The sequence below is a fragment of the Diadema antillarum genome, unplaced genomic scaffold (genome assembly GCF_040938485.1).
Source record: "Diadema antillarum isolate AM-2024a unplaced genomic scaffold, OU_Dant_1.0 scf00000115, whole genome shotgun sequence".
Lineage (NCBI taxonomy): Eukaryota > Metazoa > Echinodermata > Echinoidea > Diadematoida > Diadematidae > Diadema > Diadema antillarum.
In genome coordinates, this window is record NW_027271004.1 from 244,522 (window position 1) to 272,056 (window position 27,535).

A 27,535-nucleotide genomic window follows, 5' to 3' on the forward strand; every position below is an offset into this window, starting at 1 on the left:
GGAAGAGATGAAACGAAGGAAATAGTAATAGAAATATATAGGAATATAGTGAACTAAACAGCGACCTCGAGATGGGTGGACAAGGAGAAGCGATCGAAGGAGAGACAAAGTCAAAAGGCGAAATGTATAGCCTGGATTACATCCGGGAGGACACATCACACACATCACGTACCCCTCACCAGCTCCCATGCATATACTCCGGTGTTATAGTCGGTAACTTTGATCGGAACCAGTCGAGCGAGGGATTAATCCATGTCACGGTTCGATAGAGATTGATGATCGTCTTGCAGTCTTTGGTATCAAACGTGTCGTGCCTACTCCCGGAGCTCATTTCTTTTTTTCCTCCACAGTTTGGTAAATTGAATCAGAACATTAAAACAAACAAAGCGCGAGGCCAGAACAAAAATCATCCCCTGCTCTCGTCTGCTCGAGAAATTCCGTCACAAATCCAGGAAAAAAAAGCGGTCGGTAGACGGCAAACAAGACACTCCAAGTTTGTAGTTTCAAGTGACTTCGCAAACATTAACTGAAAACTATAAGCTACTCATAAGAGCGAGGCTAAAAATGTCAAGGTATGTAAGTAAAGAGCGGGAAACATTCATCACTAACGTATGGGCGACATAAACCTCTTTGTCGCGTGACGCTTGAGGACGAAATGTTTTTCCTTACCGTCGACGAAGACCACAACATTTGGTGGAGGAGGTACCAAATGAACCCAAACATACACAGGCTGTGACGTCATAACTTTTCTCTCTCTTTCAATTTTGCTTTTTTGTGCTTTATTGTATTAATTTTGTATACTGATTGATTCAAATAATGATTGTCGCTGCTAAGTCACGTAAGTAGTCTAGCAAAGGGTTGGTCGACGCTGACTGTTACGTTGTCACAACCATAACCATAATCATATGAATCAAAATCATAATCATAATCATAATCATAATCATACTTTCACACGTCAGTCACATAAGTTCACATGTCAGGGGAAAAATACGTATTCTTACGCGCTGCAAGAGCTACCGGTATGCTTGAAGAAACGCAATTACTTGGACAAAAAGATGTGTCTTTTAAGCTTAGATTGAAAAATGCTCAATAGGGTGACGATTTTCTTATATCTAAGGGTAGATTGTTCCACACTTTATAAAGGCTGGGCTTCCGAATGCTCGATCTCCTAGCGTCAATTACGCTTTATGGGATGGAATGATACACTGTTCATTCACCTCAATTCATTCGGATTAATGTTCTTTATCAGAATATCACACTTGGCAACATAAGGGTGAATTATAACGTACGATTGAGAGCTACAATTACATAAGGAAAAATTAAATACAGAATATTAGAATGTGTATCACAATGACTGGAGTGAAGTGGCAAGTAATCTTACCCGAACAAATTGATCAAGAAGCTATGATGACGAAATTATTTGGGAAACTGATTTGTTTGCTTACCGCTTGTTATGCAGTTTGATACTGTTGGGTTATACGATGACAAAAATACACATTCAAGACAGAAACCTCAGACATTTTGTTAAATTACCATTAAGCAGTTGAGCTTCGGAAAAAAACTCATACTTGTCTTCCTCCTCCCTACCCCTCCCTCTTCCCTTCTGTGTCTCTATTTCCCTCAGTATTTTCGTGCCAAGTACAACTGTATCCTCTTTTCCAGGGACAACCTCCAACCACGTCGCCCTATCATCTGAACGTAAATATTGTCCAGGTAGCAACATCGTCGCTCTAAATCCTTCACTTTAATACTTAAAAGTGTTTGCTCACGCTTTTTTTTTCTTTTGGCGCCGCTTCGCCGCACGAGAACCCTACGCTCGCTTTCCTCAATATTCGTATACTGAATACATGATACCCAGAGGAATTTACCAACGCTCACTCCGCCCCTGATCTTGCATGGGCGCTTGTCTTCCACAGCCGCCGCTCCGCTTCTAGTACTGTATGTCCCACCCCTCCCCCCCCCCCCCCCACCTCCTCTGAAGTCTTCCTGATGAAAATAGAGGAGTGGTAAATTTGTAAGAAAGCCTTTAAGTAAAGCTACCTGTGTAGAATGTGAGAGGTGCTCGCGCCTTTTCCATAGTGGCTGATAACCACGTGATTGTGCAAAAGGAGCATCACACTTCCACTAACAAGGGTAGCGTCATCGCGGGTCTTTAAGCGGACGGCTATCTGCTCGCTATGTCTCCCGGACACCTTGCTATCAAGGTGACGCACTATCCCCTCTTCTTGTCTCGCCTCACACTATCGGCCGGCTTTCTCACAATCTTTTTGATCGTCTGCTGTATTAACGTAGATGCAACCAGCAACGTCAAGTGTTGCCTGCCAGGGAAATAACCTCGCCAGCATATATAGGAATATTTGGTGTTGATGTTTGGGAGGGAGGTGGGAGGGGGGGGGGGGGGGGGGAGTGAAAATAGCACTTCCAAACAACGTCTAAAATGGATGCAGCTTGTACATACCTGTATCTTCAGAGTATTACGGAGTTTGAAGCTTTGATCCACTGGTTGAATGCTGTTTAAAATGTGGTATAGAATGATGTTTGTATAAATACGATCGATGAAACTCGCTAATTCTGTTTCACTTTGATTGAACTACTGACGTCCTTTGAACGTGTTGAAAGAGGTGTTACGCTATAATGCACGTTTGTGTGATAATGATATGTAAATTATAATAATGCGCAGACGATTTGAATACAAACAAGTGAAATACAATGGGGTAAATAGCTAATTCTCGTCAATTTGTTGTGTTTCGGTTTAATAACCATGAACTCAGTGGAGCTTTGCACTGCATGTTACAACTATCGTGTTCATACATTATTACGTCAAAATGTAATTTTAAATTCATGTGTTTATAATTACATTATTCTGTATCTACCCTTTCTCGAAAATTCCAGTTCTATTCTCATTTTCTGTTTCATTTTAGGCATGATTAAACTTTGGTGAGAGCAATCATATTCAAGAGTAAATTATTGTTCAGAATTACTGTCCAGACTCACAAAAATGGCAAAATATCTGCCATCCTAAAAAGGTTTTAGAAGCGCGACCGAATTAGAAATGGAAGACTTCTGAACGCAAACCTTGCAATTCTGGATCTGATTGATACACTTTCTTTCTTTCTTTTATGCTGACTATTCTCTACAGCCTTTAATTCTCTCCCGCTATGTGTATATGGCCATCAGAGGTCCTATACGTCACGTTTTGAAATAATGCCGCAATGATGTCGTAAGGCTGCCGACATGTAATCATTAAAGTGCCTGATGGACTCGACGAGCTATCTCTATAATATTTCAAGCAAAATGGAACGATGTATAAATAATCATTATATCATTACTTAAACAGATTCAACAATAACCAAACTGGTATATGTCCACTTTTATGTTAAAGTTTGTTGGGTTTTATCCATTCCGTAAAATGTGATTCCCATGTGTAGGAAAGAAAGTCGACTGCGGTGGACATAATAACGCAAGTTCAGTAATATAGTAAATAATTGACTGATTATTGGAAGTATTATTTCTCCTTCCATTTGTAACTGTCTAAAAACTTTAGTTTGTACTTATCATGAAAGATATGACATTTTCAAAAGTCCCTTCGCTGCACAACAAATTTACAGTGCCTTCCCTGATGTGTGGGTGTGTGGTTATGGGCGTGCGTGTGGCGGAGCGTTCGTGTGGCGGGGCGTTCCAATCAAACCAACTAGGTCATGTTGATTTTTGCTCTCTCATGCATGGTAAGTGTTTTACGGCTGCGACAATTTCTCCCCGGTCCAAGACACGTATATTGCCAGCCAAAAAGAATCGTAATCAGCAGTATTCCTACCGCGATTGACAGTCAATGACCAGTTGAAACAAATACGAATGCACTGCTGAAATGCATGCCTGTCTGTCTTTCTTAAATCCATCTTTTTGTTTGGCTGGTTTGCTTTTATTTTTAGTTATTTTATTCATAAGGAGAAAATTCATAAGCACACCAATATAGCGCTACATCTCGTTACGTGAATGGGTTAGTTGATGCGGTGTGGTTTCTTTGTATGTATCATACGGATTATTAACATCACACGTACAATATGTGAAGGCACTGTAGGGATGTGTCTTCAGCCGAGATGGGCTCCAATGGGCGCCCGTCTGGCCACTTTCCATTTTGACGGTATACAGTGTGAGTGTGGTGTTTAAACGAGACCACCTCTTTCCGCAAGCAAAACTGATCGCAAAAGATTTCGTATGATTTTTCTTTTCTTAGGAATTTATCGGTACATAATTTGCCGAGATATTTGTTACAAAACTTTTCATGTCATGGTTCATGATGGAGATTATTATCACGGCTCATTTTCCAAATCTGTACTGGACGCGGGGTATGGAATGCAGCGAGATCCTATGTAGCGACATTGCCTATGGTGCAGTTGATGACAATAACAGACTCTTTCGCCCCATTATGGCAGTGGGTCCAGAAGGGGACCTTTAATGTTAATAAAATCGCGTAGATCCCGGGCAAAGCTCTTGTTATTCCCTCTTCATATGACTTTCTATATTTAGGATTTGGCGAGGGGGGAACGTCGGGGTAGAAAGAAGAGGATGGGTGAGGTAGGAAGTTGAGGAGATGGAGGACTGGTTCGCGCGCTTTTCGAGAGGCGATTCGCGCCCAGGAAGCGCGCCTGAATGTGTGGCATGGCCGGGTCCTTGCGATATTGACATTTTCATGCTATACTTGGGCGGTCGCTTTCATACCTTGCTGCCTGATTATTGGGAAAGTAATGACATTACTGGATGGCGGGGTTAAGCAAGCTTAAGGATGGGCTCAAATTGCACCGCTGGGTACTGATCTCTCGCCCCAGAGAGCCAACACGCCAAAGAGGCCATTTCAATAGTCTCAACTTTCACACCGTCCCTTTCTTGGTATAGGCTTTTTTTTTTCTTTGGTAGTTCCAAAGTGAACGGCACGAATCCCATTTTACGTTACTAAGCCAATACAATTACACACACACGCACGCATACACGCACGCACACACACATACACACACACACACACATACACAAACACACACACACACACACACACACACACACACACACACATATATAATTCTTCTCTATCTTACACGATTTTCTTCCAGTAATCTCAGTTTTCGTGCCATAAGCCTTTGTCTACCAACTGCTATCCGTTCACGAGCTCGGGTGGATTTTGTTGTTGTTGTTGTTGTTGTTGTCGCTGCCGTTGTTGTTGTGATTTATTTCGTTTCAATTGTGAATTAGGGGGTGCAGAGACAGAGTCGAGGTAGACAAGTGATACAAATTGCGCAAGAGCTACGAGACACGTAAAATGGCGCCATCATTCTGGGAGATTTCGGAAAGCAGGATTCTGGGTAAAGGTTTGAGTGAGAAATAATTAAGGAAAGACGGAAAAAAAACCCTCATTGCTATGAATGCCTTCTCAGAAGAACGTAATGACTGGATCACAGACAGGGATACGAATCTGTATATAAGGATGGTAGATGAAGGGATGGAGAGGAAGACGAATAAACATATTACATTGCCAAATTTTTTTAACTTTATAATACACATACACACACATCAGTATAATTATGTTCGTGTCCTCTAATTACCTTCCATAAACCCGTTTACCGGAATCACATCTCTACCTCCTGAAAAAAAAAAACACTTTTGTCCTGGAGACAACGGGTTGAGATAATACTGATATCTAATGCGGTGTATGCTTAACATCTACTGTAGATATACTTTAATAGTTGACAATGGCAACGGCAGAAGAAACCATTCCGATAGTGTGGTCATACAATACAATCATCTAAACAAGGGAATTTTAAAGTCAGAACGTTTTCTTTTTCTTGTTCTGTTTTCATTTCGATATCATTCACTGAACTTGACTGAGTTTCACCTCAAACAAATTCCGGACATGAAAAACACGGGACTGTCTGCCTCTCTCTTTTTCTTTTCTCTCTCTCTCTCTCTCTCTCTCTCTCTCTCTCTCTCTCGTTTTTGACGTCATATACATAGTCGATAAGATGATACCGTTGCTAACGGTTTAGTGTCCATAAAACATCGTCTACTCGATAGCAGACATCATCTATAAGAGTAATTTGTCCAAATTCTATTGATATAGCCTTCAATATCGTCTGGAATCAGGACATACGTGCAGCTCTTAGAAAAGAAAGCGTGTACATACATTTCATCTGAGCAAGTGTTTTTCCCCCATGGGTGTGGGCGGGGGTGGGGGAGGGGGATAACGAAATAGTTCTTTCAAGTGAATGGCATAGGGAGAAGTCTGGTACCTAATATCTGAAGGAAAGGTCAAGTCGGGTCTTGGAATTGATATGTATATTTGGCATTTGTCAAGACGACGCTACTTAAGGAACAAAAAGACTTGGGATTTTTGCCCCCCCCCCCCCCCCACACACACAGAGGAAAAGTCGATATGTCACTATGGGTCAAAGACTACAGTATTATGAGTGTGCGGACAAGAGTGAACAGAAGTAGGATGTATGCGGCGCGGATGCAATTTGCAGTAGGGGTTGAGAGAATGGGAGGAGAATATTAGCAGGCGAGTACAGAGAATGCTGGTCTTAGCACCCGGAAACATTTCGACAAGCCCGAATAAATGCACCCGTCACAAAGAGAAAAGAGTGTTGCCTCCCCCCCCCCCAAAAAAAAAAAAAAAACACAAACAAACAAACAAATAGGAAAGGGAAGAAAAGCGAAATAAAAGAGTGCAGACAGCCACAGAATATAGCAAGGGGGATGGGAAGATTTTAACTTAGTTTCTCAAAGGTTGGGAAAACAGATGACGAGACGAAGAGAGACAAAAATGAGGGGGAACGGATCTGTGTCAGTAGAGCCCCCTTTGTGAAACGGACAATGGTTTATGAGGTTGAAAGCGCTGATAAACTAAATGCATAACGTCAAATCCACGTGTGCAAAGTCACTGTATACCTTTATACAATGTACATGAACTATCATATCCACAGATGGAATTATTGTACCATGCACTGTCTATGTATCACCTACCTGGAGGGAAAGTGTTGTGACGCTTGAACAGAGAAATTCACAACTTTATTGTGTACAAACAGACAAATGATAAAATACTATACTTACTTTTTCTAAGACAACTTTAATATGACATAATTGCATTGTTCGGTGAGCATATTGCGTGAACGTCAACAGCTGTAAATGCTTGGCAGAATTTTGTTGGTGTTTTTAAAGACTTCAACAATGACTGAGTAAGAAACCAACCAGTAAACCAGTTGTCAGAAATTGATTGTGACTGATTAGAGGAGGCAATAAAGAGGACCACGTAGAATGGACGTAGGGAAGGACCGAGGTCAGACATATAGAGGAACATGCCATTAAACAATCACCATTAATCAGGTTTGGCAACATCAAGAGCCAGCACATGATGTAGAAGTGATGAATAGCTCTCGTATAAACAGGCAAGTACCATTTAAGACATCATGCTTCATGATCCCACTATACTATCTAGGTGAAATCAACAACCTTATTCCCCCACCCCCCCCCCCCCCCCCCCCAAAAAAAAAGAAAGAAAAAAAGAAAGGCAGGTCCCAATGGAGTACAGCGATATTTGACGTCACAAGCCAATCGCAGCACGAAATTGCTTCAGACTAGGCCTCGTCTTTCGTTAAGATCCTCTTTAAAAAATCATGTTGAACCTGGTCTGTTACATGCGAACAAAGAAGACAATAACATGAACGATAACAAAATTAGACTAGACCAGACACGGTCACGTGACTTGAATTCATATCATAATACGTGTGTGTTTGATGCGCGCGCAAGCTCCTTGAAGGAATTTCCAATCTCGGCATCAATGATTCGTCTCTGTCGGGAAAGCTCTGGTTTCACCTGAGACAGAATTTCGCTCTCGGGAGCCGAATCGTTCAAATCAAAACAATTAAGCGAAGCCAGACATGCAGAGGCGAGGGAGGATCTTATCTCAGCCAGCAGCCAAGCAATTCGAGCGGAATGCAAGCCGCCATGAAAACCAGTGTCAGCGTGGACTGGGACGCGTCATCAGCATTGTTGTCGTCACAGTTTGGCCCAAATGCAATCCCATATCATTCGACGGGGAGCATACCGCCGATCCCCGAACCCGAATGCGATCATTATCGTCGCTATCGTCATCGTCACAACTATAGTAGCGACCGATATCATTTTACATCGACAGATTCATCACAGAGTTGATTGCATTAATCATCATCATCATCATCACCACCACGATCATGATCATAATCATCGTAGTAGCATTTGTAGTTTTTGCAAAAATAATGATAATGAAGATGCTGATAATAATAATCATAATAGCAATAATAAAAAAAACAATCAAATAGTAGAAGAAATGATAATAACTAGAAATTGCTTGAAGAGCGTTAACTTTGTCTTAGCCAAGTAAATTCGTAAGCAGGGTATAGCCTTTGCGATGTTGGCACAGCATCAGAAGAGGGCCATGCATTTCCGGTTGATTATCCAAACATTATCACTAACCCATTCATACGCCTGGGTCAAAAGGGACATTGTTAGTAAAAATCGTCTTATTTAAGGATATCGTGGCTGGAGGGGTGGGGTGGGCACTTGAACCAAGGACTTCCTCTTCAAAGTCCAAAATCTCATCCACCACTACGTCATGGCGTCCGCAGACAGCAATACCTGATCTCCGTTCGACTTATTGAAGCGGCAGCATCAAAACTTAAATGACAAATACTCAAAATATTAACAAAACTCGTAATTTTGCTTGTGCTTTTGTCTGTTTGCACTAAACTGCTCTAATCGTATTCCTAAAACTATGAAATGAAGCAATCTTTGGCGAGATGCTTAAAAAAAAAAGCCGTCGGGGATTCACCGATTGACATGCAGCGCTGATGCAGCATTGATCAGCCTGTTTGTGATGGGTGCTGCAGGCTGCCATGTGTCGATGGACAAGGACAGAGTCAATCCTAACAACCTTCTTTTCCATCTGAAGGATGTTGTTTCAGTCACCCCTTTCCTGAAATTGACATCTGACGCCTGCGCCTTTTTCCGTTGATTTGCCCGCGTGAATCGGCCTGGGAGAATAAGTCGTCTGCGGTGCAAGAGGCGCTGGTCTCCAACCCCGTGGCAGATCGATAGCAGGTGTGTATCGGGTTATCGAGAGGCCTTGTGGGCGAGAGAGTACTCCGCGCATTGATCAGCTTTTGTGCTGTGTGATTTCAGGGGTCTGATGTAGCTCGCGGGAAGCGAGCTTTATGTTCAACTTATGACGTCATTGTCTGTGCCATTGGCACCATGGCTTGAATAGGGAAAGGCGCTAAAGGCAAATTCCAGTTGGTGCCTGAATTGAGTAACACTGATTATGAGTGTAAATCCTCATCTACGGAGCGGTAAAAGTTTTGTTAAAATCGAGAAAGTTATAGAATTGCTAAGTCAAACCTGGTTTCGCGCAATGATGATATCAGCCACACCCATGAATGCAGAGTAGGCTCACATGAATCCCACTGGTTTTTAAATACCAACATTATAATACTAGTATACTTTTGTCAATAATTCTGCAACTTTTACGCCCACATAGTCTACCCTCCCCCCCCCCTCTCTCTCTCTCTCTCCTGATCTCATCCATCTGGATCTTTATAGATACTTATACTTATACTTCATAAAGACCTGTACTTTACAAAGACCTATACTTTTAAAGACCTATACTTAGGTAATGACGGTCAATTAGACATATGACCTAATACATCAAAGCTAACACGCACTTTTCAAAGTGATGGAACTCATTGTTTCATCGCACAGCAGTATGAAACATATAAAAACATAAACTTCTGTCATTTCTTTGACAGTATAAACATAACGTATTCATATTTCACTCTTCATTGCAAACTTCATTGTCAGGTAAAACTAATGTATTTCGTTTAAACTATATCTCCTAAAGACTAATGTCTCCACCATTATGACTACTCTGTCACAACAACAACAACAAATATTCGGTGTCCAGATTTAAGATGTTAAAAAGCTTCTAAAAGTAGTGTCTTTAGTACAAAATGAGCATGTCATTTTTCTCTGAAAGTGTGTCACAGAACGTGGCATTACAGAAAATCATTAACTTTAAAACCTTTAAAAACATTAACTTGTTTTTAAACTACTTTGCAGTAGTCTTGCCGGGGTCATTGCACAAGACCGTCACCCACGAGTCATACATAGCCCATTAGTTCGACACTAGGCAAATAAGGCCTATGAGTTCGACACAAGGTAAAAACAGCACACGAGTTTGACATTACAACACGGGCTTAATGTGCCGGTCTCGTTGGCTTTATTTGCTTAATGTCGAACTCATGGACTGTATGACTCGTGGGCTGTATTCGTGGGTAGGGAACTCGTGACCTGCACCTGTCTTGCCAGGGTTCGTAGTACATTGCAAAATCGATAAAATTTGTTATACATCATGATACTCAATACCCCTTTCTCGACACAATCAATGTTGCGCTGCAAAATATCGCCAAGACTATCAATGATAATATTCTTCATGTCGTCGACCTAGCTTAAACCATTGATGATTTTTTTCCTTTTCTCTCCTTTTTTCATCAAAGATTTGATTCCTAATAGACACAATTCCTTGAAATTTGCCAATCATTGGATACCAAAGCTCAAAGGGGTTAACGATTTTTGGAATTTGAATCGAAACAATCTATCCTATTTGGTCTTTTCTGTGTTTGATCGTGCTGACTTTGAGTACTACAATGTCTGATGAGGACGAAGTCTACGTTCAGCCGGTGTCATTTGTTTTGATCTCTTTAGTCGTAATCTTTACGTCAAATAAAGTTCATTGACATTAGACTTTGTACCGACATAAACACAATAAAATCGACCTGGGTGTAATTTGAGTTATCGGTTTTACAATATTTACTGCACATAATCCACTTAATGGTACCTGATTGAGCTTATAGGTTGATTGTGATTTTATTGCCTCTGAATAAATGTCATTAGCATTAACATTAGTAGATACAAGCGGGGTATACTATATTTTGTGCCGCCACTAGTGTCTTTATCCACTGTTGAGACATCATTCTTCCTCGGGTGCCTCGGATGAGGTCAAGATCATAATCAAAAGACTTTCCAACTCTTAACAGGTTCTCATTTACATACTTGGGTATTAAACAAAAATGCGGTGAACAAAGTGCTACGACCGTGGCTCGAACCCATGACCTGAAATGTTCGAGGTTAACCGGTGTGCCTCTCTATAAACAGAAGAGCAGCAGCGTAAAAAGTCTTAGGAGAGAGGCTCGAAACCTCATCCTGCTCATGACCAGCCTCTCGAAAATAACCATTAAACATTTTCATTAATGTAATACTTGGTTATAATCAAGGAGCAGCAGGGTATAGGTAGTCTTGCGAGCTGTGGTATCGAACCGGTGACCTGTCTCAAACTGGTTGAGCATGCAAAGCTCTTGACCACGATGCTTCCAGCCTATGATATCAGCGAATGGACGGATCGCAAAAACCTCTCCATCACCTTGACGGCTTTGACACGCCAGCCGCAAGAATGGCTGCTTCTGTGTCGACATATCTCTTGGCACGATACATATCACTCACGGCAACCATGCTATGACGTGAGAGATACCGTCGGACCAGAAGCCAGAGGACAATTCACATAAACTGCCATATACATCATGAGACGGTTATGATACCGCTCTATCTCTAATGGATCTCGCGCCGGAACTGGTAACAAGATTCGCGGCAAAATGACACAAAACACAAGGGGAAAATACGATATTGGATAATGATGTCATGTATCCTGATGACAAGTCGCCTCGTATAAACAGAAAGTCAAAGAAACAAGAACATCTCATGATTCGACTTCAGTTAAGTTGCCATGGACTGTTCTGAACCACGCTGTAATTCTTCAATTATCAAAACAGAAAGGAATATAGACATATTCAACACAAAACACATGCTCCGAGCCGAAATAAAACATGATCTTGCCCTTTACTTATCTACATTGTACAGAAAAATTACAATCCAATTACATCGATTTCGCTCAACAAGTCAAACCAAAACAAAATCAAAGATTTGAACCCTTTGTCAAGGAGAGTCTGTACAAATTAAAGTCTATTATTCTTAATAACAAAACAAAGTAACAGGATCTGTCGATCTTAGCGATCTCCTGCTAAACTATCACGGCGAAAATGATCGATGTTCCCCAATCCAACGAAATATCTAACCAGACTTGGGATTCATGGTTATGTCACTGTACGTCATTGTGTCTTCCATACACATTCTCAAGAGATTGTGCTATCGATCTGCGACCACAATTCACAAAGTTATTGCACGTCTTGCAGCATTTAATACAAATCCCCTTGCCGAGACGAAAGTAAAAGATCTATCTACTTTTAACTCGTTTCCAGGTATCAATCTGACGCAAGTCCACAAATCCCGGACTCAAAAAGCCCACCCAAGGAAAACTTTGCGCCTCAATATCACGCTAAATTCGCCCTGTAGCCAGACATTCCTAATGCTTTCACCTTCCGCCAAATGGCGTGTTCCCGCTCCTTGTAAACACACAATGCTATGCGCCAATTTCGCTAGTCCTCAGGGCTTTTTTTTCCCTCTACCGCCCCTTTTTTCCACCAAAAGGGGCTGACAAAGCTGCGAGAGGGACAGTGTTCCTTCTCTCATCACGTGCTCATCAGGGGGAGGCAGGGAGCGGGAAGATTACGAGCAAACAGATTATCAATTTCGACCCTGTTTCATCTTGCAATATACGTTAATCGTAAAAGTGGGCCCTGGATGGTCCTATCCAGGGAACAAAAACTGATGGTAAAAAAAGAGAAAAAAAAAAATAAAACATCGAAAACCTACTGGTTTGAATGGAGAAGAATAGCAAGAGTAACCTTGATTTTTCTTCTTTTTTTTGGGGGGGGGGGGGGGCAAAACTCTATATTTGCATCGATTTGTTGATTTTGTTCCACATCCGGTTCAATTCAAAGTTAGATTCTTATGTTCGTTACTTAACAATGACCCAAGGTATAACTTACTAGATCCTGTTGCTTATAGGGAATTTACCCAAAATATTGCATGATTTAGTGAATGCACCAATATCATATACAATACAACAGTGAGGATAATCCGTTCAAAATTTATAAATTTTTAAAGTTATGGTGCTGCCGTCTTTGGATAAGAAGGCTGTAATTTTACAGATGTCATAGTAGCGGAACGATATCGGGGGGGGGGAATAAATAGACTTCCTCATGGTATTTTTATATTTGTAACACAATGAGAGTAAACTTGATTTACCTTCCTTAGAAGACAGGAGGAGTGATACCACCCATAAAGGCATAATTTACCATTTGCAGAAGAAACAAACACCCAGCATTAATGCTTTAAAATAGTTCTTAAGTGTGAGTTATGGAAAGAAACAACCACTGTAAAAATTTGAATTCGTAGAGTCGATGTTAACTATTTTTGAATACGCAAAAATGTGAACAATAGTTATAATAAAAATGTTTCCAGATTATTAAACCATCTATACAGTGACGATTTACTGAGAAAAATACTGATATCTCCTCATATTTTAGACTTTATTGCAAAAAAAACACATTTATATGGTAGGATGTTTTGTGATACAACAGACCTATACACATATATGCATCAAATGTGATATCTGGACATTTTTTTTAAAATCACTGCTCCCAAAGGTAAACAGGACCTTTGATATACATATGACAGTAATAAGTCGTGGGAAATTATCAATGTGTACTCTTCATCAAAAATAATAATAATAATAAACGTGGCTTCCTCTTTTTCGTTAAACAGTTCCGCTACAGTGATGTCACGAATTGTAGCCTTCTCATCCATACGATAATAGCATCGTGGTTTTAATCAAAAGTTTGAGCAGATTCAAAACTTTTGATCAGGTCATCTGATTAATTTTCTTCTGAATGCAGTCACTGAATCCACACGCGACATTTTGCAGTATAAATTTCACCTTTAACAAGCGTTTGAAACGAAATGTTAATGTCGCATCACGTAACTCGACTTCAAAAACTTACGTTGCTTTCACGGCTTTCGTTCAAGTTTCTATACTTAACCCATACTTATCCACTAGGTCAAAGATATAACTCATCTACGAAAGGGGGTTCAGAAGTCTTTCAAAAAGCTATTATACCACGCGTTTTCTATTAAAAGAAAATGTTTTTAGACAAATTTTGAGCATTAATTTGAAATTAAATGATGGTCAGCCTTTTTCTGCAATCCCTTCTCGTTTTAACAATTTCAAAATTTCGATCGGCAACTGACATCAAACAAGTGCGAGACGAAATTACCTCGTACCTCGTATATATGCTTTCAATTTTCTTCCCTGCAGTTTCTTCGTATTTTCATAATTATCGGCGAATTTCTTTTAACTAGCGTCAAAGGGGGCAAAACATTGACTCTCTCCTTGTGATGACACATTTAATGGCCTTGAGTATAATAGGAAGATGTCATGGGATGTATGCTTAATGAGAAGCTCATTTTACGCTTCAGTTAGTTCATATCCGTTCAAGATGGCCACAAATCATCGACTGAAATGAAAAGGAAGGTGATGTAAGCAGTGGCGGATCCAGGGGGAGGGGGCGCACCGGGCACGTCAGCCGATGAAACCCGGAAGTTGCACGAGAAACGAAAAAAATGCACGGGAGTCTTGTTTTTTTATTATTTATTTATTTCATTTTCTATTTTGTTGCTTGTCAGCTGATTGAACCCGGAAGTGGCACCAGAAATATACCCCCCCCCCCCCCCTTTGCGGAATTCCTGGATCCGCCCCTTGTGAGAGATTAATGTGCTCGTTACATTCTACTTAGTAAGTAGCTGATATTACGGAGAAACATTACCCGCATGGGAGAACATTAGCGGCATTGAAAAACGTGATTTGTGTGTGTGTGTGTGTGTGTGTGTGTGTGTGTGTGTGTGCGTCTTGTGTGTGCGATTTGCATCATTTCTCATTTGAGGGTGATGCACTGGACTTTCCCCATCATGTATTCTAATTGTCGTGCGCAATAAGAATTAGGGGAGTATACTAGTACAGCTTTGGAAAATTTTGTGTCAATCGATAATCAGTGCGCAGAAAAAAAAACATAAAATAAAATAAATCGGTTATATTGTAGTCATGAGTGTGCTCCGCACCAAAATGCATACATTTGCAATAATTACCTACATTTGATCTGGAAATGAAAGCTCTTCTTTTGGAACCGTCATTCTTGGTCCTTCGAGAGAGCAATCAATTGCCAGCAAGGAGGACTTTGTGCATCCATAATCAGAGATGATGCAAAACAATAAAAGCATATACAGCCCTTATGACGACCAACCATAAAAACCATTTCAAGATACAGGCATGACGGGAAAAAAATGACATTAGCTTATTGTTAGATTTAAGATGATGATTATTACTGGAATAAATCTAGAAATGAAACAGAAATAGATTTTTTTTTCAGCTCTGTGGTGATGTTTTATATCTCCATCTCCACTAATGGTAATCATTTCAGAATATGATCCACATGATCGAAACGGAAAACAAAAAGAAATGGAAGGCAAGCAATATCACGTCCAGTCCGCGAGACATATGAAATGATGTATAGTTGCAGAGAACCGGAGCAATCCTTTTGAGGGGAAGGTCGTCTTTTTTTTCTACCAGTGGATAGTGATGGATGTACATAGAACGCCTGCACAAGACGGTTGTCTTTTGGCGACCGCCATTTTGACGCTCTGCAGCGCCAGTAATAGATGGCTTGATGAAAATTAGACCTTCATCAAACATATAGGATGATTAACATTTTTAAGTAACGAAGGAAACTATTAAGTGATTTCGTTTCTTCACAAATAAAACAAATTAAGGCAATGAGTCAGAGGTATACGGAGATGACTTCATGTTAAATGAGCACAATGTATCGATTTCTGAGTTTGCATAATGTCGTGTCAGGGCAAATCATTCAGTTGGAATAACTGAGTTCGTGATTAGGAAACAATAAAATATTCTGCTTTGATGCAATATCAAGGCCTATAATTACACATTTATGAATGCACAGCCAGTATAACATTTACGACGGACGTCATCTTTGTACTTAAACGTAATCTTCTGCATCCACAATGCTCCACATCCTGAACATAAGCACTCCCATTGATTTCATTAATGTTTGTCGTCATGCATGTCGTTCATCAATCTGACGATTCTTACTTCGCTTCATCCTCTCTCCTCCTTCTCCTTCTCCTCCTCTCCCTATTCCTCTTCCTATATTTTCCTTGTCTATATCTTTCTCTCTCGAAATACATGGGTTGGTGGTCTAAACCCTTTCAGAAATGAAAGGTTCTCTCATTTTTTTTCGGGGGTGGGGGGGAGGGACGGTTTATGATGTAGTTGAGCTGAAAATGTCCGCGGCTGGTCGTTTTCTACGAATAAAATTGTCATTTTGACATTCTGTTCGTTTGTCTTTTTGCTTTTCGGCTGAAATCCGCCCTGGACAGCTTTGCAAAGTTCTCAAATTTTGCTTGTCATCTTCACTTCATCGCGCAATTTTTACTGGGTTCACCAGCTTTCATGTTCTCCGGAAATAGAAAGAGCAACTTATTTCCAGACCCGTCACCTTACATCACTGTCTGACTTCATCCACCTGTTCCTATGTCAGCGCATCCCAAGCACATGATTTTGATAAAAGAAAGATTTGTTATATGTAAAGCGCAACTCTGTACCATTATGTTACTTCATGTTGGCTTCGGTGACTAGAATAAAATCACCATGGCAGATTGTCAATTGAATTCGGACCTATATACAATGAGAAATCAATCTAATTTGGGAATTCGAAGTTACCCATGTTTTGTATTGTTGTTCTGCAAATCAGTCACATTTGCAGCAACAAAATAATAATCAAATTGTTAGGGGATTTGACGTCATCACTTCACAAGTCTATAACCATTGAACTACACAAATATCATCACAGAATCTTATCTAATTGGTATGAATCAATAAGAATAATTAATGTATGTTTTGTATCAAATTATATTATATTGCATTTGCTAAATTAACTTCTCAAAGCATGATTTTGCTACGTCTCTTTTTTTTTGTATATTATACATGAAGCAAAAGGGAGAATGTTGTAACAATGTTGTAAGGTGATTGTATCATTCCTCTTTTTTTTGAGCGAATTTGATGAAAGAATGTCAAACTATAATGATAATGATAATGATAATAATTGTAAATTTATATTGCGCAGTTTCTATATGAAGCATATATACTCAACTGCGTATCGCATAAAAATGTAAAGAAAACATATCATAAGGTTTTATGTATCATGTAATCTCTTGTTTCATTCCTAACTTCTTATAATTTTTGTCAGTCAATTAGTCAAAAATTTGACTCTACTCATTAAGGTCAATTTGAACGCACATTGTACGTGCACATGGTGTGAAACTGCACTTATAGTGGCATCGCAGCTTGAACTTGTCAACTCACTACTTATCCTCTTGTGGGATTTCACTCGGACTATACTACGCTCTCAAGGATGATATCGAAGATGTTTCCCTTCCCAATTTCTATACTTTGGAGCTTGATGGAAGGTAGAGTGTGTTGGTATCAACAGAAATCTCAGAAATTTAGGCTCGTTATACGAGTTTTGTTTTGTCTTTTTTTTTGGGGGGGGGGGGGGTCTGCCGTTAAAATTAATTACCCGTTGTTGTTGTTGTTGTTGTTGTTGTTGTTGTCATTGTCATGGTTCAATATTCTGCGCATTGGGGGACAAGAATTTGAGACGGTCTAAACGAAGAGTTACGTAATCTGCACCGTGATAGCGATTATTACCGCAAACTCATCTGCGTAGACACAATCTCCATACTGATGATTATGCCTTGACGTACCGACACCCAGCCCCGAGTAATCCCGGTAAACCATGCTCACTATGATCTCATTAAAACGTCCACCGCGATTACATGATGCCCTTACACAGGCTAACGAGAGGAATTATACGCTAAATAATCATGCTAAATGCAACATCAAGCGAAATATTTGTTTTGCTGAAGAGTTTGGATGCATGATACTGCCAAATATGCCTGTGTGAGTTGACGTTACTCTTGATTTCATGCGCCCCACTCCCCCCCCCCCCCCAAAAAAAAAGAAGAAAAAAATCGACTTTAAATCCGTGCGTTCCCTCAACAATTCTTGTTGGACATAATACTATGGGATCAATCTTGCATTAACAGCGGAATACAATTTCACTTATCTTACTCTCTATAACGATGCATTAACCATCGAATAAACCAAACATTCCATGGTGTGCAAATGACATCATTGATCGTTTTGATCTAATATTAGGATTTCTGAGTATTTTTCACTAGATCCAGCCTATTTGATTTATTTGAATCTTTCTCCAGACAGGGAAAATCTGAAGTCGTATACATGAAAAGTGTACAATGTCATGAAAAGTATGTTTAAAAAATGCAAAGAAAGCCCCGTTCAACGGTTTAATAACACAGATGTCTTACAGAGGGGGAATTTAATGCTAACATACGTTTTCCTAATCTCTATGTCTATGTACTGTACGCTGATCGCATGCATGCATGTTACAAAATATGTCAGAATTCCAATTAAAATCATGCGAAATTCTCATTTACGATACCATCATTACTGTAAATGCAGTTCACAATTGGCATATCGTAATACAGTGAATGTTCGACAGCCGAATGAAAAGTGAATTATGATATGACAGGGATTTTTATTTTTTGTCTGAGATTACTAAGCGAAAATCAGGCATATTGGACTGTTACAGTATCTGCCGGTGTTCTTGTTGATATCTGGAAATTATTCTTTTACTTGGCATTACTAGGTATTGTCCATTGCGTCTTGCTCAGCTAATTCGTTGATGTTAATGCTATAAAACTGGAAGAGTGACTGAAAAACCACTCGCAGAGTTCCTGCAAAACACATCTTGTCAACCTTTCACTGCCATTCCGGGATGAAAAAAAAAATGAGATGATAATCACCCGCGAGTGATAATCCGTTTAAATCAAAGGCCACAATTTGAAATGAATCAAACATTCTACAATTCGCAAAGGCGACTTTTTCATATATATAGCATTTCCAAATTTTAGTACGCGATGAGGTTATAGCGATACACACGGGTCATATGAATGTGTCGGAACACGTTAGGCAATAATTGGACTGATGCAACATGATAAGGAAAAAATGACTTCCTAATGCGCCCATCAATCACGAGAGAAGAATTTCACTTACTAAGTGCATTTCCAACGTCTGGAATGATTGGCGAGGAGACGTGGAAACTGAGACACTGTTGAAAAATATGACGATGATCCTTTTCCATATAAGTGGAATTCCTGTCCAATTAGACAGGTGAATTACATATCGCGACTTTTTGAAATACTGAGGCAGCTGGAAGTTTCGAAGTCATTATGCAGTGATAAACAGAAGGATGTAGTGGTTACATACATTCATACAATGCAAACATACTACTTATATATATATATATATATATATATATATATATATAATATGATATAATATAATATAATATAATATAATATAATATAATATAATAGGATATAATAGGATATAATATAACATAATATGATATAATATAATATATGATATATATACATCAACTCACGATATGAAGATAACGAATTAAGTATCAGCTTTTTCTGTATAATGATAATGATAATTACTGTTATCATTATAATCTGTCTATATACACAAGACCACGTATACCGGTATCCGCAACGTTGTGTCAAAAGATGAGTGCATTTGATATTGCTCATTGTGATTATTGTGTGATAGTGTTATCAACGATGTTACCCAGGTATCCTTTTTATGACTATACTGAATTATGATACAGCCACAATAGTACAGTCCTTTTTGTCTACGAAGACATATCGACTTGGAATGCCAGCGAATGAACAAAGTGAAATTTTAGGTGATTGTAAGGAATTATGTTATAAAAATACCACAACGAAAAACGATAATGAAGGGTTCAGAAACTAGAAAAGCAGGATCATCAACAGCATACTCTAAAAACCTATACATACACGTATATTCCTACACGCACACACACACACACACACACATACACAAACACTACATGCCTTCTCCTCTATCTTCTAGAGAGAATTTCCGCAAGTCCCTTAAAGATGGTGTAAAACTTTAACATCGACGGAGTAAAACATGATTATAATTAAGTAAGATATCCAGCCCTTTAACTCTGTACAGTAACCTATATCCATGTCATTTTGAGATAATTACACAGAACGTGTGCCCAATACAAGAAGCGTGATGTATAATATACCAGAGAGACCACCAAAATGCCCAGAAAAAAAATCGTAACGTAGGGGAAATATAAGAAAGTGTTCACTGAAACAAAAACAAACAAACAAACAAACAAATAAAAAGGATTGAGACAGCATAGCCTGTGATTAGAGTGGAAAACAATTTTTTTTGACTGTTTTGTTGTTCGTTTATTTGTCTTTTTTTTTGTTACAGTTGAAGAACAGAAAATATCCCGTCTTTAGAGGCATTTCATACTGATTAAATTTATCGACACAATACATGCAGTCAGACGCATCACGCTTCTGGTATATGCTTTCTGCCTTTCCAATGCTAACCTTCCGCTGTTTCCCCTTCATAGCTCGATCTTTTCTACCAGAGACATCCCGTCACCCAAACCCGTCCCTTCATGAGCAAAATTCGACTCTACAAGAACAGTGCAAAACAAATACAGCCTCCCAGGTGTCGACGACTTTAACAAATTTGTCTCGCGGGCGATTTCGCTCAGACGTGAATGGCGGGGGAAAAAAATTAAGTGCTCGCATCGAATTGTCATTCGGCACTTATAACTTCGAAAAAGTACAGACAACCATCTGGTTTCTTGTTTTCAAGCCTCTTTCTAGTTTTATATTTATTGTCAGTCAACATCAAATTCAGGAGTTCTTGCCGAGGGCGGGGGCAGGGGGCAGGGAGAAAATGGAGTTATTCCGTTTATAGGCGTTTCCGATTTACGAACTCGAATAGGCAGATATACCAATAGTTAGATGTTTAGTGCAACGGGAGCGAGCGTGTCTCTGTGATGCGGATTCTTTTCTATCACTTTTGAAAATACATGTACTTATCCTGCCTTTTTGAATGCCTTATACGTTAATGCGATTTGATTAGATGTGCTGCTTCTTTGTAAAGCAGTAAGACTATTTCAGTAAAGCGTTTGTGAAATAAAATAATGTGTTGCAACTGATTGACAAATTGCCCTACATCGACGTAAATAAGCACTGAATAAATGATCAGTGTTTTTGGTAGTAGCCGTGATAAAAGAAATCATGTGTGTGTATCTTTTTATTATTATTCTTTTTTTATGAATTGCATTTAATTGAACATGATGTTATCACCAGGGCCTCGACAAGACATGACTAGTTAGCCTACCGGGATACAGGCGGATTGACTAACCTTCTCAATTCGCAGTTTGTAATCATTGTCGGATACGATAATGATATGATGTCGTTCACTCTCCCAGGCGAGCATCATAGATCATTCTTTTCTTCTTCTTTTTTTCCCCTGTCTGACATGCAGTGATTGTGGTGACAAGGAATGTGCTCTGGTTTGGGTTGGTGGTCGTTATTTTGAAATGTCAATTTCTCCACTTAAATAGTATGTTCGCAGTACTCATAGTATATTGTTATTTAAAAAAAAAATACTTATGATGCATGCAACAATACAGTAACATTCAGGAGATCGTATTTTCAGACTATGATGCCGACGTACACGTCTTTGCCCGAAACCATAAAGATAAACCATAAAAAGGACCGTAATTTTGAAAATGACAGTATGCTTTTAGAGCTCTTATTGCTAAGCGCACTTTGAAGGTTATATGCAAGATCAATTCTGTATATATACTTCGCCACTTTAACGTTTGAGTACTATATTTACACAATCGCGAGATCTATGGTTATGTTTCCCTTACATGTAATAAAGCAAACAGTATCGATATCCTGTTTTGTGCAGGGTAGTCTGTATTTAAAGTCCTTCATCTGACTAAGACATGATATAGCTCTCAACTGCTGATTCGAGAGCAGCGCTGGGTCTGATTCTATACGTCGTTTGAAGTATGGCGTATATCAAGCTCTCTCTATATCTATCTATAGCATCACTGGCATCATGGTTCGGTGTAACGTGATACGTTGGTTTGAGAGAAGTAGAGCGAACTCTGGCGGGCAATGTCTTGTCTTTTTTTCCCCCATCCTAGACAGCTGACTGCATAATTGTGGCAATATCGACTCCTTAAATAGGTTATGAAAGTGCATTTTGTGCTATAGGACTTCAATAGGAAACGATATCTCCTCTGAAAAACTTTCTTTGTAAAGAATGAGGAAACTGCAAGCGAAAGAAAAAAAAAACCACTTTCTTCTTTGTTTTCACGACAACAGTATGACTGGATATAACACTCTATGCCCGCGTGAGAATCAAGATTTTGCTCTCGCTGTCAATCATGGGGTTTTTTTTTCTGCAGTTTTCAATCTATTTATGACTGTTTCTTTTTAGAATGGATAGGGGCATATAGGTTAGAAGAGTTTATGATCTGAACATTGAACTGTCACATTGTCTAATAATAGCGTCGCTGCAATATTCAGATGGAGCCATACAATTTTCATGCCGCCGTGGCATAATGCACATACACGAAGCATGATTGATTTCCTGCCAAGAAACGACCAAGGATCGAGCCCTAGCGAGCCGAGATAGAAACCGTCAACCAAATCACGACGACCCATTGCTGCACTCCCCATCCACACACGCCGGCCCGCATAATGGTGTTTTACCATCTACGGTAGACGGGTGGAATATTTCTCGCTCGGGTACGCCTTGTTGCCATTTTCTTACTCTATATCTTCGTTGATTACATTTCACGAGTCGTATCCATGGTCTGGCGATGTCGTGTTCGGTTAATGAACCTCTGCATGTCGACGACGGCAGTTTATAACTATACAACAACGTTGCTACACACGCTCCCCTGTACATGTATTGTGCCTTGGGGCACCGGCTGTGTTGTAGCATGGGGTTAATATAGGATTGCACTCTTTGTATCACGACAGGAAAAAGGTTAGCGGCGCTGAAGATTGAATTACCCATGTACATTAGTCTACTTTGTAAACTTCAGTTCCTTGTTTATGGTTTGTACTGGTTAGGGAAATGACTCATAAGGCAGTTTTGACAATACCACATACATACACAAGATAATCATTGCTCGTGGTGAGAATGAGATTTGTAAACAGTTAATCGATGTACGCATACTGCCGTGATGAACTGTGACGTCGTGCGGACTTGACACTGTCGAAGGAATAGTTTGGCAATAAGTAGTTCTAGAACCACTGCCCATGTGGGTACAAGTCTATCTCTCTGAACTGATGTAACGTTAGAGCTATATTTTCGACGTACAATGTTTCAAGGAAAGAAATCCTCAAAGTAGCCATATCGATACACTAAGGCTAAAACTAGATACATTATTAATGTATAAGGACTGCTTTGAAGGTTTGGCATAGACGATTATAACAGAATGTTTATCAAAACACCCAAACCATGGGTTCATTAAAATAATATATTTGAAAATGTAATAATAAGCAATGACGTTTATCCTCTTCTTTCAGAAGAGTTCAAATAAAAGAACCATTATACGCTCTCTAAAATTTGTTATATTCTACAATGAAGTTGAGCATGTAAATATACGTTAATCTCTGATGTGTTATTGCGCGTACTTTACATAATCTTATGACTTTATGAATAACCTAGAATTCAATGATCAATATGACAGGTGAGTTGGACAAATTAATCAGTGACCATGTACAGCTAATCCATGGTAAATTCAGCTAAGAAAACCCAAATGAGTGAAATTTGTTCGCAAAGCATAGGGCCTACATCTTGCAGAAGATAGTCATGAGATCGAAATTATTCCAAAGGGTATTGATAGTGATCTGACCTGAAGTGACTGCAGGGGTGAATGATTAGGAATCCGGCTTTTCTCAGTCGATGTTTTTCCTTCTGTAGTCCTTTCTTGCTACCGAATAATTTCATAGATAGTCTGTTGTCAGATGGCTGTAGGACGGTCCATAGCTGGCGTTGGAGGAAGCCCACGGGTTTGGCGTCGGTGACCGGATGTGCGATGTCAGCACCACCGCTGTCTCTTTCTTCGATAATCCCGAGAATATCCAGATTGCTTTCTCGCCTCTCTTCGTGGGTCAGCGGGGCCACTTTCTGTTTTTTATTTAGCCCGTGGCGGTCCAGAAACATCAGCATGTCTTGCTTTTCGTCTGTAAACGGGAGTTCAGGCTTGATTAGTGGTTCGCCATCAGTCGTTTGTGAAGCAGTGCCGTTGGATTTCCACCCAACTCCTTTGGGAACTTTGCCATTTTGCTGTGAAACTGGAATGTCGTTATTAGGATCGTTAGCTTCATTCAGGGACGGAGGAGGTGCTTTACACGGGTTAACATTGATAAGCTGCACAGAGCCCTTCTCGCCCCACGAGCCGGCTGCATCATCATGGAGTGAACTGATCGGACTGGTTTCTCCGTCTTCGCTCGACACTTTAATTCCTTTACGTTCCATTGTATGTTCCCGATATGGTTATAATTGTTCGCCGACCAATCTATCCATGATTTTGCACTTGCTTTTACAAAATGGGTTGTAGTCGCTCACCTGCGATTAGAAATTTCCCATGTTTTCTCCTTTGCGCAGGCACCGGCGGTCTTCTGCTTTTTTAGCCTCTCACTTTCTCCCGGTCAATTGGTAAACACACATTGGTTGTATGCATTGAGGAGCACTGTGCAGTTACGTCACGTAGCTACGCGTAAGCCAATGAACGCACGGCTTGAATTTACCCAGGCACTCAATGTCAAGTCAGGCGCAGCAACCAATAGAACGCACGCTTGCATACTGCAAAGGGAAGTTACGCGCGCACTATGTATTATGACGTCGACAAAGCAGCTTGATATTTTCGGCGTTGACCCATTATGCCTGAATAAATTCATCATGTCAAATAGGAATACTGTATCACTGCACTGAGGCATGATCTAATTTTATTTGATGATACTCTAAAACATTATCATGCACACAGGAGTAAAATCCAACCAATGTTCAAAGTATATCACATAATTTTATGTCTCAAATGAAAGCATAGCAGCAACAGCAGCAACAACAACAGCTCTGATTGCACTGGTAATCATGTCTTGCAGTCTAATACTATATGAAGCACTCACACATTCAAATCAACGAGAAAACTACCGTCAACTTAGAACCAAATTTTTAACGTAACATATCGAATGGTGAAAGGGTATGAAAATTATCTTTGAATCTATTCCATGCAGAAACATCGGTTACAGTCCTTAAAAAATATGAGTCATCATATTACAGAATGCAAATTCACGCTGACAAAAAAAGCATTTGCACCGATGAGACAAAAGGGGACATCATCTGGGGGGAAAAAAAAGGAGAGAAAAAGTCCATCACATGTTTGATATCTGCAGATTATTCATTTAAAGGAAGAATACATTAAAAGGATAATAATTGTGATGTAGCAAAAAAGAGCTTATCCAATAGTGGCGAGCCAATGGAGTAAAATGAAACACAAGGGGCCTGAGCTTTCGATCCTACATAGCAGAATCTTCGTCAGAGGCAAAATGACAAACGGGCAGGGAAAGCGATCACATTAGAAGGACTATACACAACAAGAACAGTCAGGGGAGGGCTAGTGACACAGAACAAAGAAAATAAAAGGGAAGGGTTGGAAGTCATGGGCAAGGAGCCCAACAGGTAAAGGGAGGGGGATTAAAGCAGTAGGGTGGACAGACAAAAGGCACAGGAGGGTAAGTGAAGATCCCGAGGACCATGGGGGCAACGTGTGAAGGATAAGGATGAAGGGGGGGGGGGGACAACATCAAACAAGATGAAGAACCACAGAGGGATAAACATTCACTCGAATGAACGACAGATTGTGGACAGAAAATGCATTAGAAACTTCAAAAAAAAATAACTATGGAGGAGACTTTGAATGAATTTCGAGATTAAATAAGACTTGCATGCACAATGTTAATCGCGGATCTTATTGCTAGTTGAAAGAAATAAAAAAGAATGGGTAAATTATGAATTATGATTTGTGCAAAGTTACAATTAGATAGCAACACTCACACTGATTACATATCAAACGTGAAGTGCATCTTCGAACAGAAAAAAAAAAATCTGCTTAACTGCAATGTGTAAAATCATGCGCGTACTGAAAGTGTAGTAAATTTCTCAAATAGTTTTTGGTAACTCTTTAACAATCATCTAGTTTTGCCAACGTTACTAATCGTTCTTACATTAAAACTTCGTTTTATCTTTACTCATAATAATCATATGTGCTCACTTTACTTACATTTAAAAGGGCAAATTCCAATTGCGACTCTCCTTTAAGTATTCAGCCACAGAGCTACAGATCTTTATACACATACACTATGCACAATAACACAGGAACATGCTGTGTTTAACGTATAGATGCTTTGTTGACATGTACGTGACACTCGATTATATATTCACACAAACACACATGGTTACCAACAACCAGCCGGTTTATGACTAAACACACAAACACGCTTTGTGCAAAATTTTCTTAATATTCCTGTCAGATATACATATCTAAATAAACTCTTCAATGTGTGTTACACACTTTCCGTTCTTTTTTTTTTCTAATCTCTATCGAGACCGCCATCTACGTCGGTCTTTGTGAATGAGGGATCGTGGACATCTTCTCCTGTATTTATTTCCTCCGGCATGCGGATGATGCATCCTAGTGTGTGAAACGTATTTCACAGCTAAATATCATAACATATACATCAGGGGCGGATCCAGGAATTCTGTAAAGGGCGGTGGGGGAGGGGGCGCAGCTAATATTTCTTGTGCCGCTTCCGGGTTTCATTTTTTTTTTCTTTTCATTTCTTTTGTTTTTACAGAAAAATAAGGGGGCGTGCGCCGGTTGCGCTCCCGTCTGTATCCACCACTGTTAACATTATGTCTTGAAATAGCTACACAAATGTGACATTGACGCTTTCCAAATTTGGAAAAAAAATGTGGAGCAAATGCAGGAAAAACTAATAGATCTCAATGATGGTGATAACAGTGATGTTGATGACGATAAAATGGTGTATCATTTACTGATAATAATGATACTGTAGAAATGATTGTGATCCAATACTAATAATGATGGTGGTGATGATGATGCTGATGAAGAGGATGATCATCATCATCATCTTCAAGGAAGAGATTTTTGAGACGATAGGTTCAGATAAAGATGATAAGATAACCTGCGATAAAATGTTACCAGCGATATGATTATAGTTTTATCATAGACATGAATATGTTACCAAAGCATTAACATTTGCCGCATTACTTGCATAAGACGGTTCCGTCTTTCTATGATATAATATCACATTAAACTGGTTTGGTCAATTCATCATTTGACTTGGCTTGGTTTTCGAGTATTTGCTGGAAATTAGACGCAACATGACC

At 39.6% G+C, this 27,535-nt stretch overlaps 1 protein-coding gene across 1 annotated transcript in view; it reads right to left on the reverse strand.

The window, feature by feature from the left end:
* The window catches only part of LOC139719817 (potassium/sodium hyperpolarization-activated cyclic nucleotide-gated channel 2-like), a 52,432-nt gene extending 27,831 nt beyond the window's left edge, over window positions 1-24,601 (reverse strand). Inside the window, exon 1 of the mRNA XM_071631204.1 lies at window positions 23,976-24,601. Within this exon, the coding sequence (XP_071487305.1) occupies window positions 23,976-24,601 (626 nt within the window). The remainder of the gene's footprint in view (window positions 1-23,975) is intronic.
* Window positions 24,602-27,535: the final 2,934 nt, after the last annotated feature.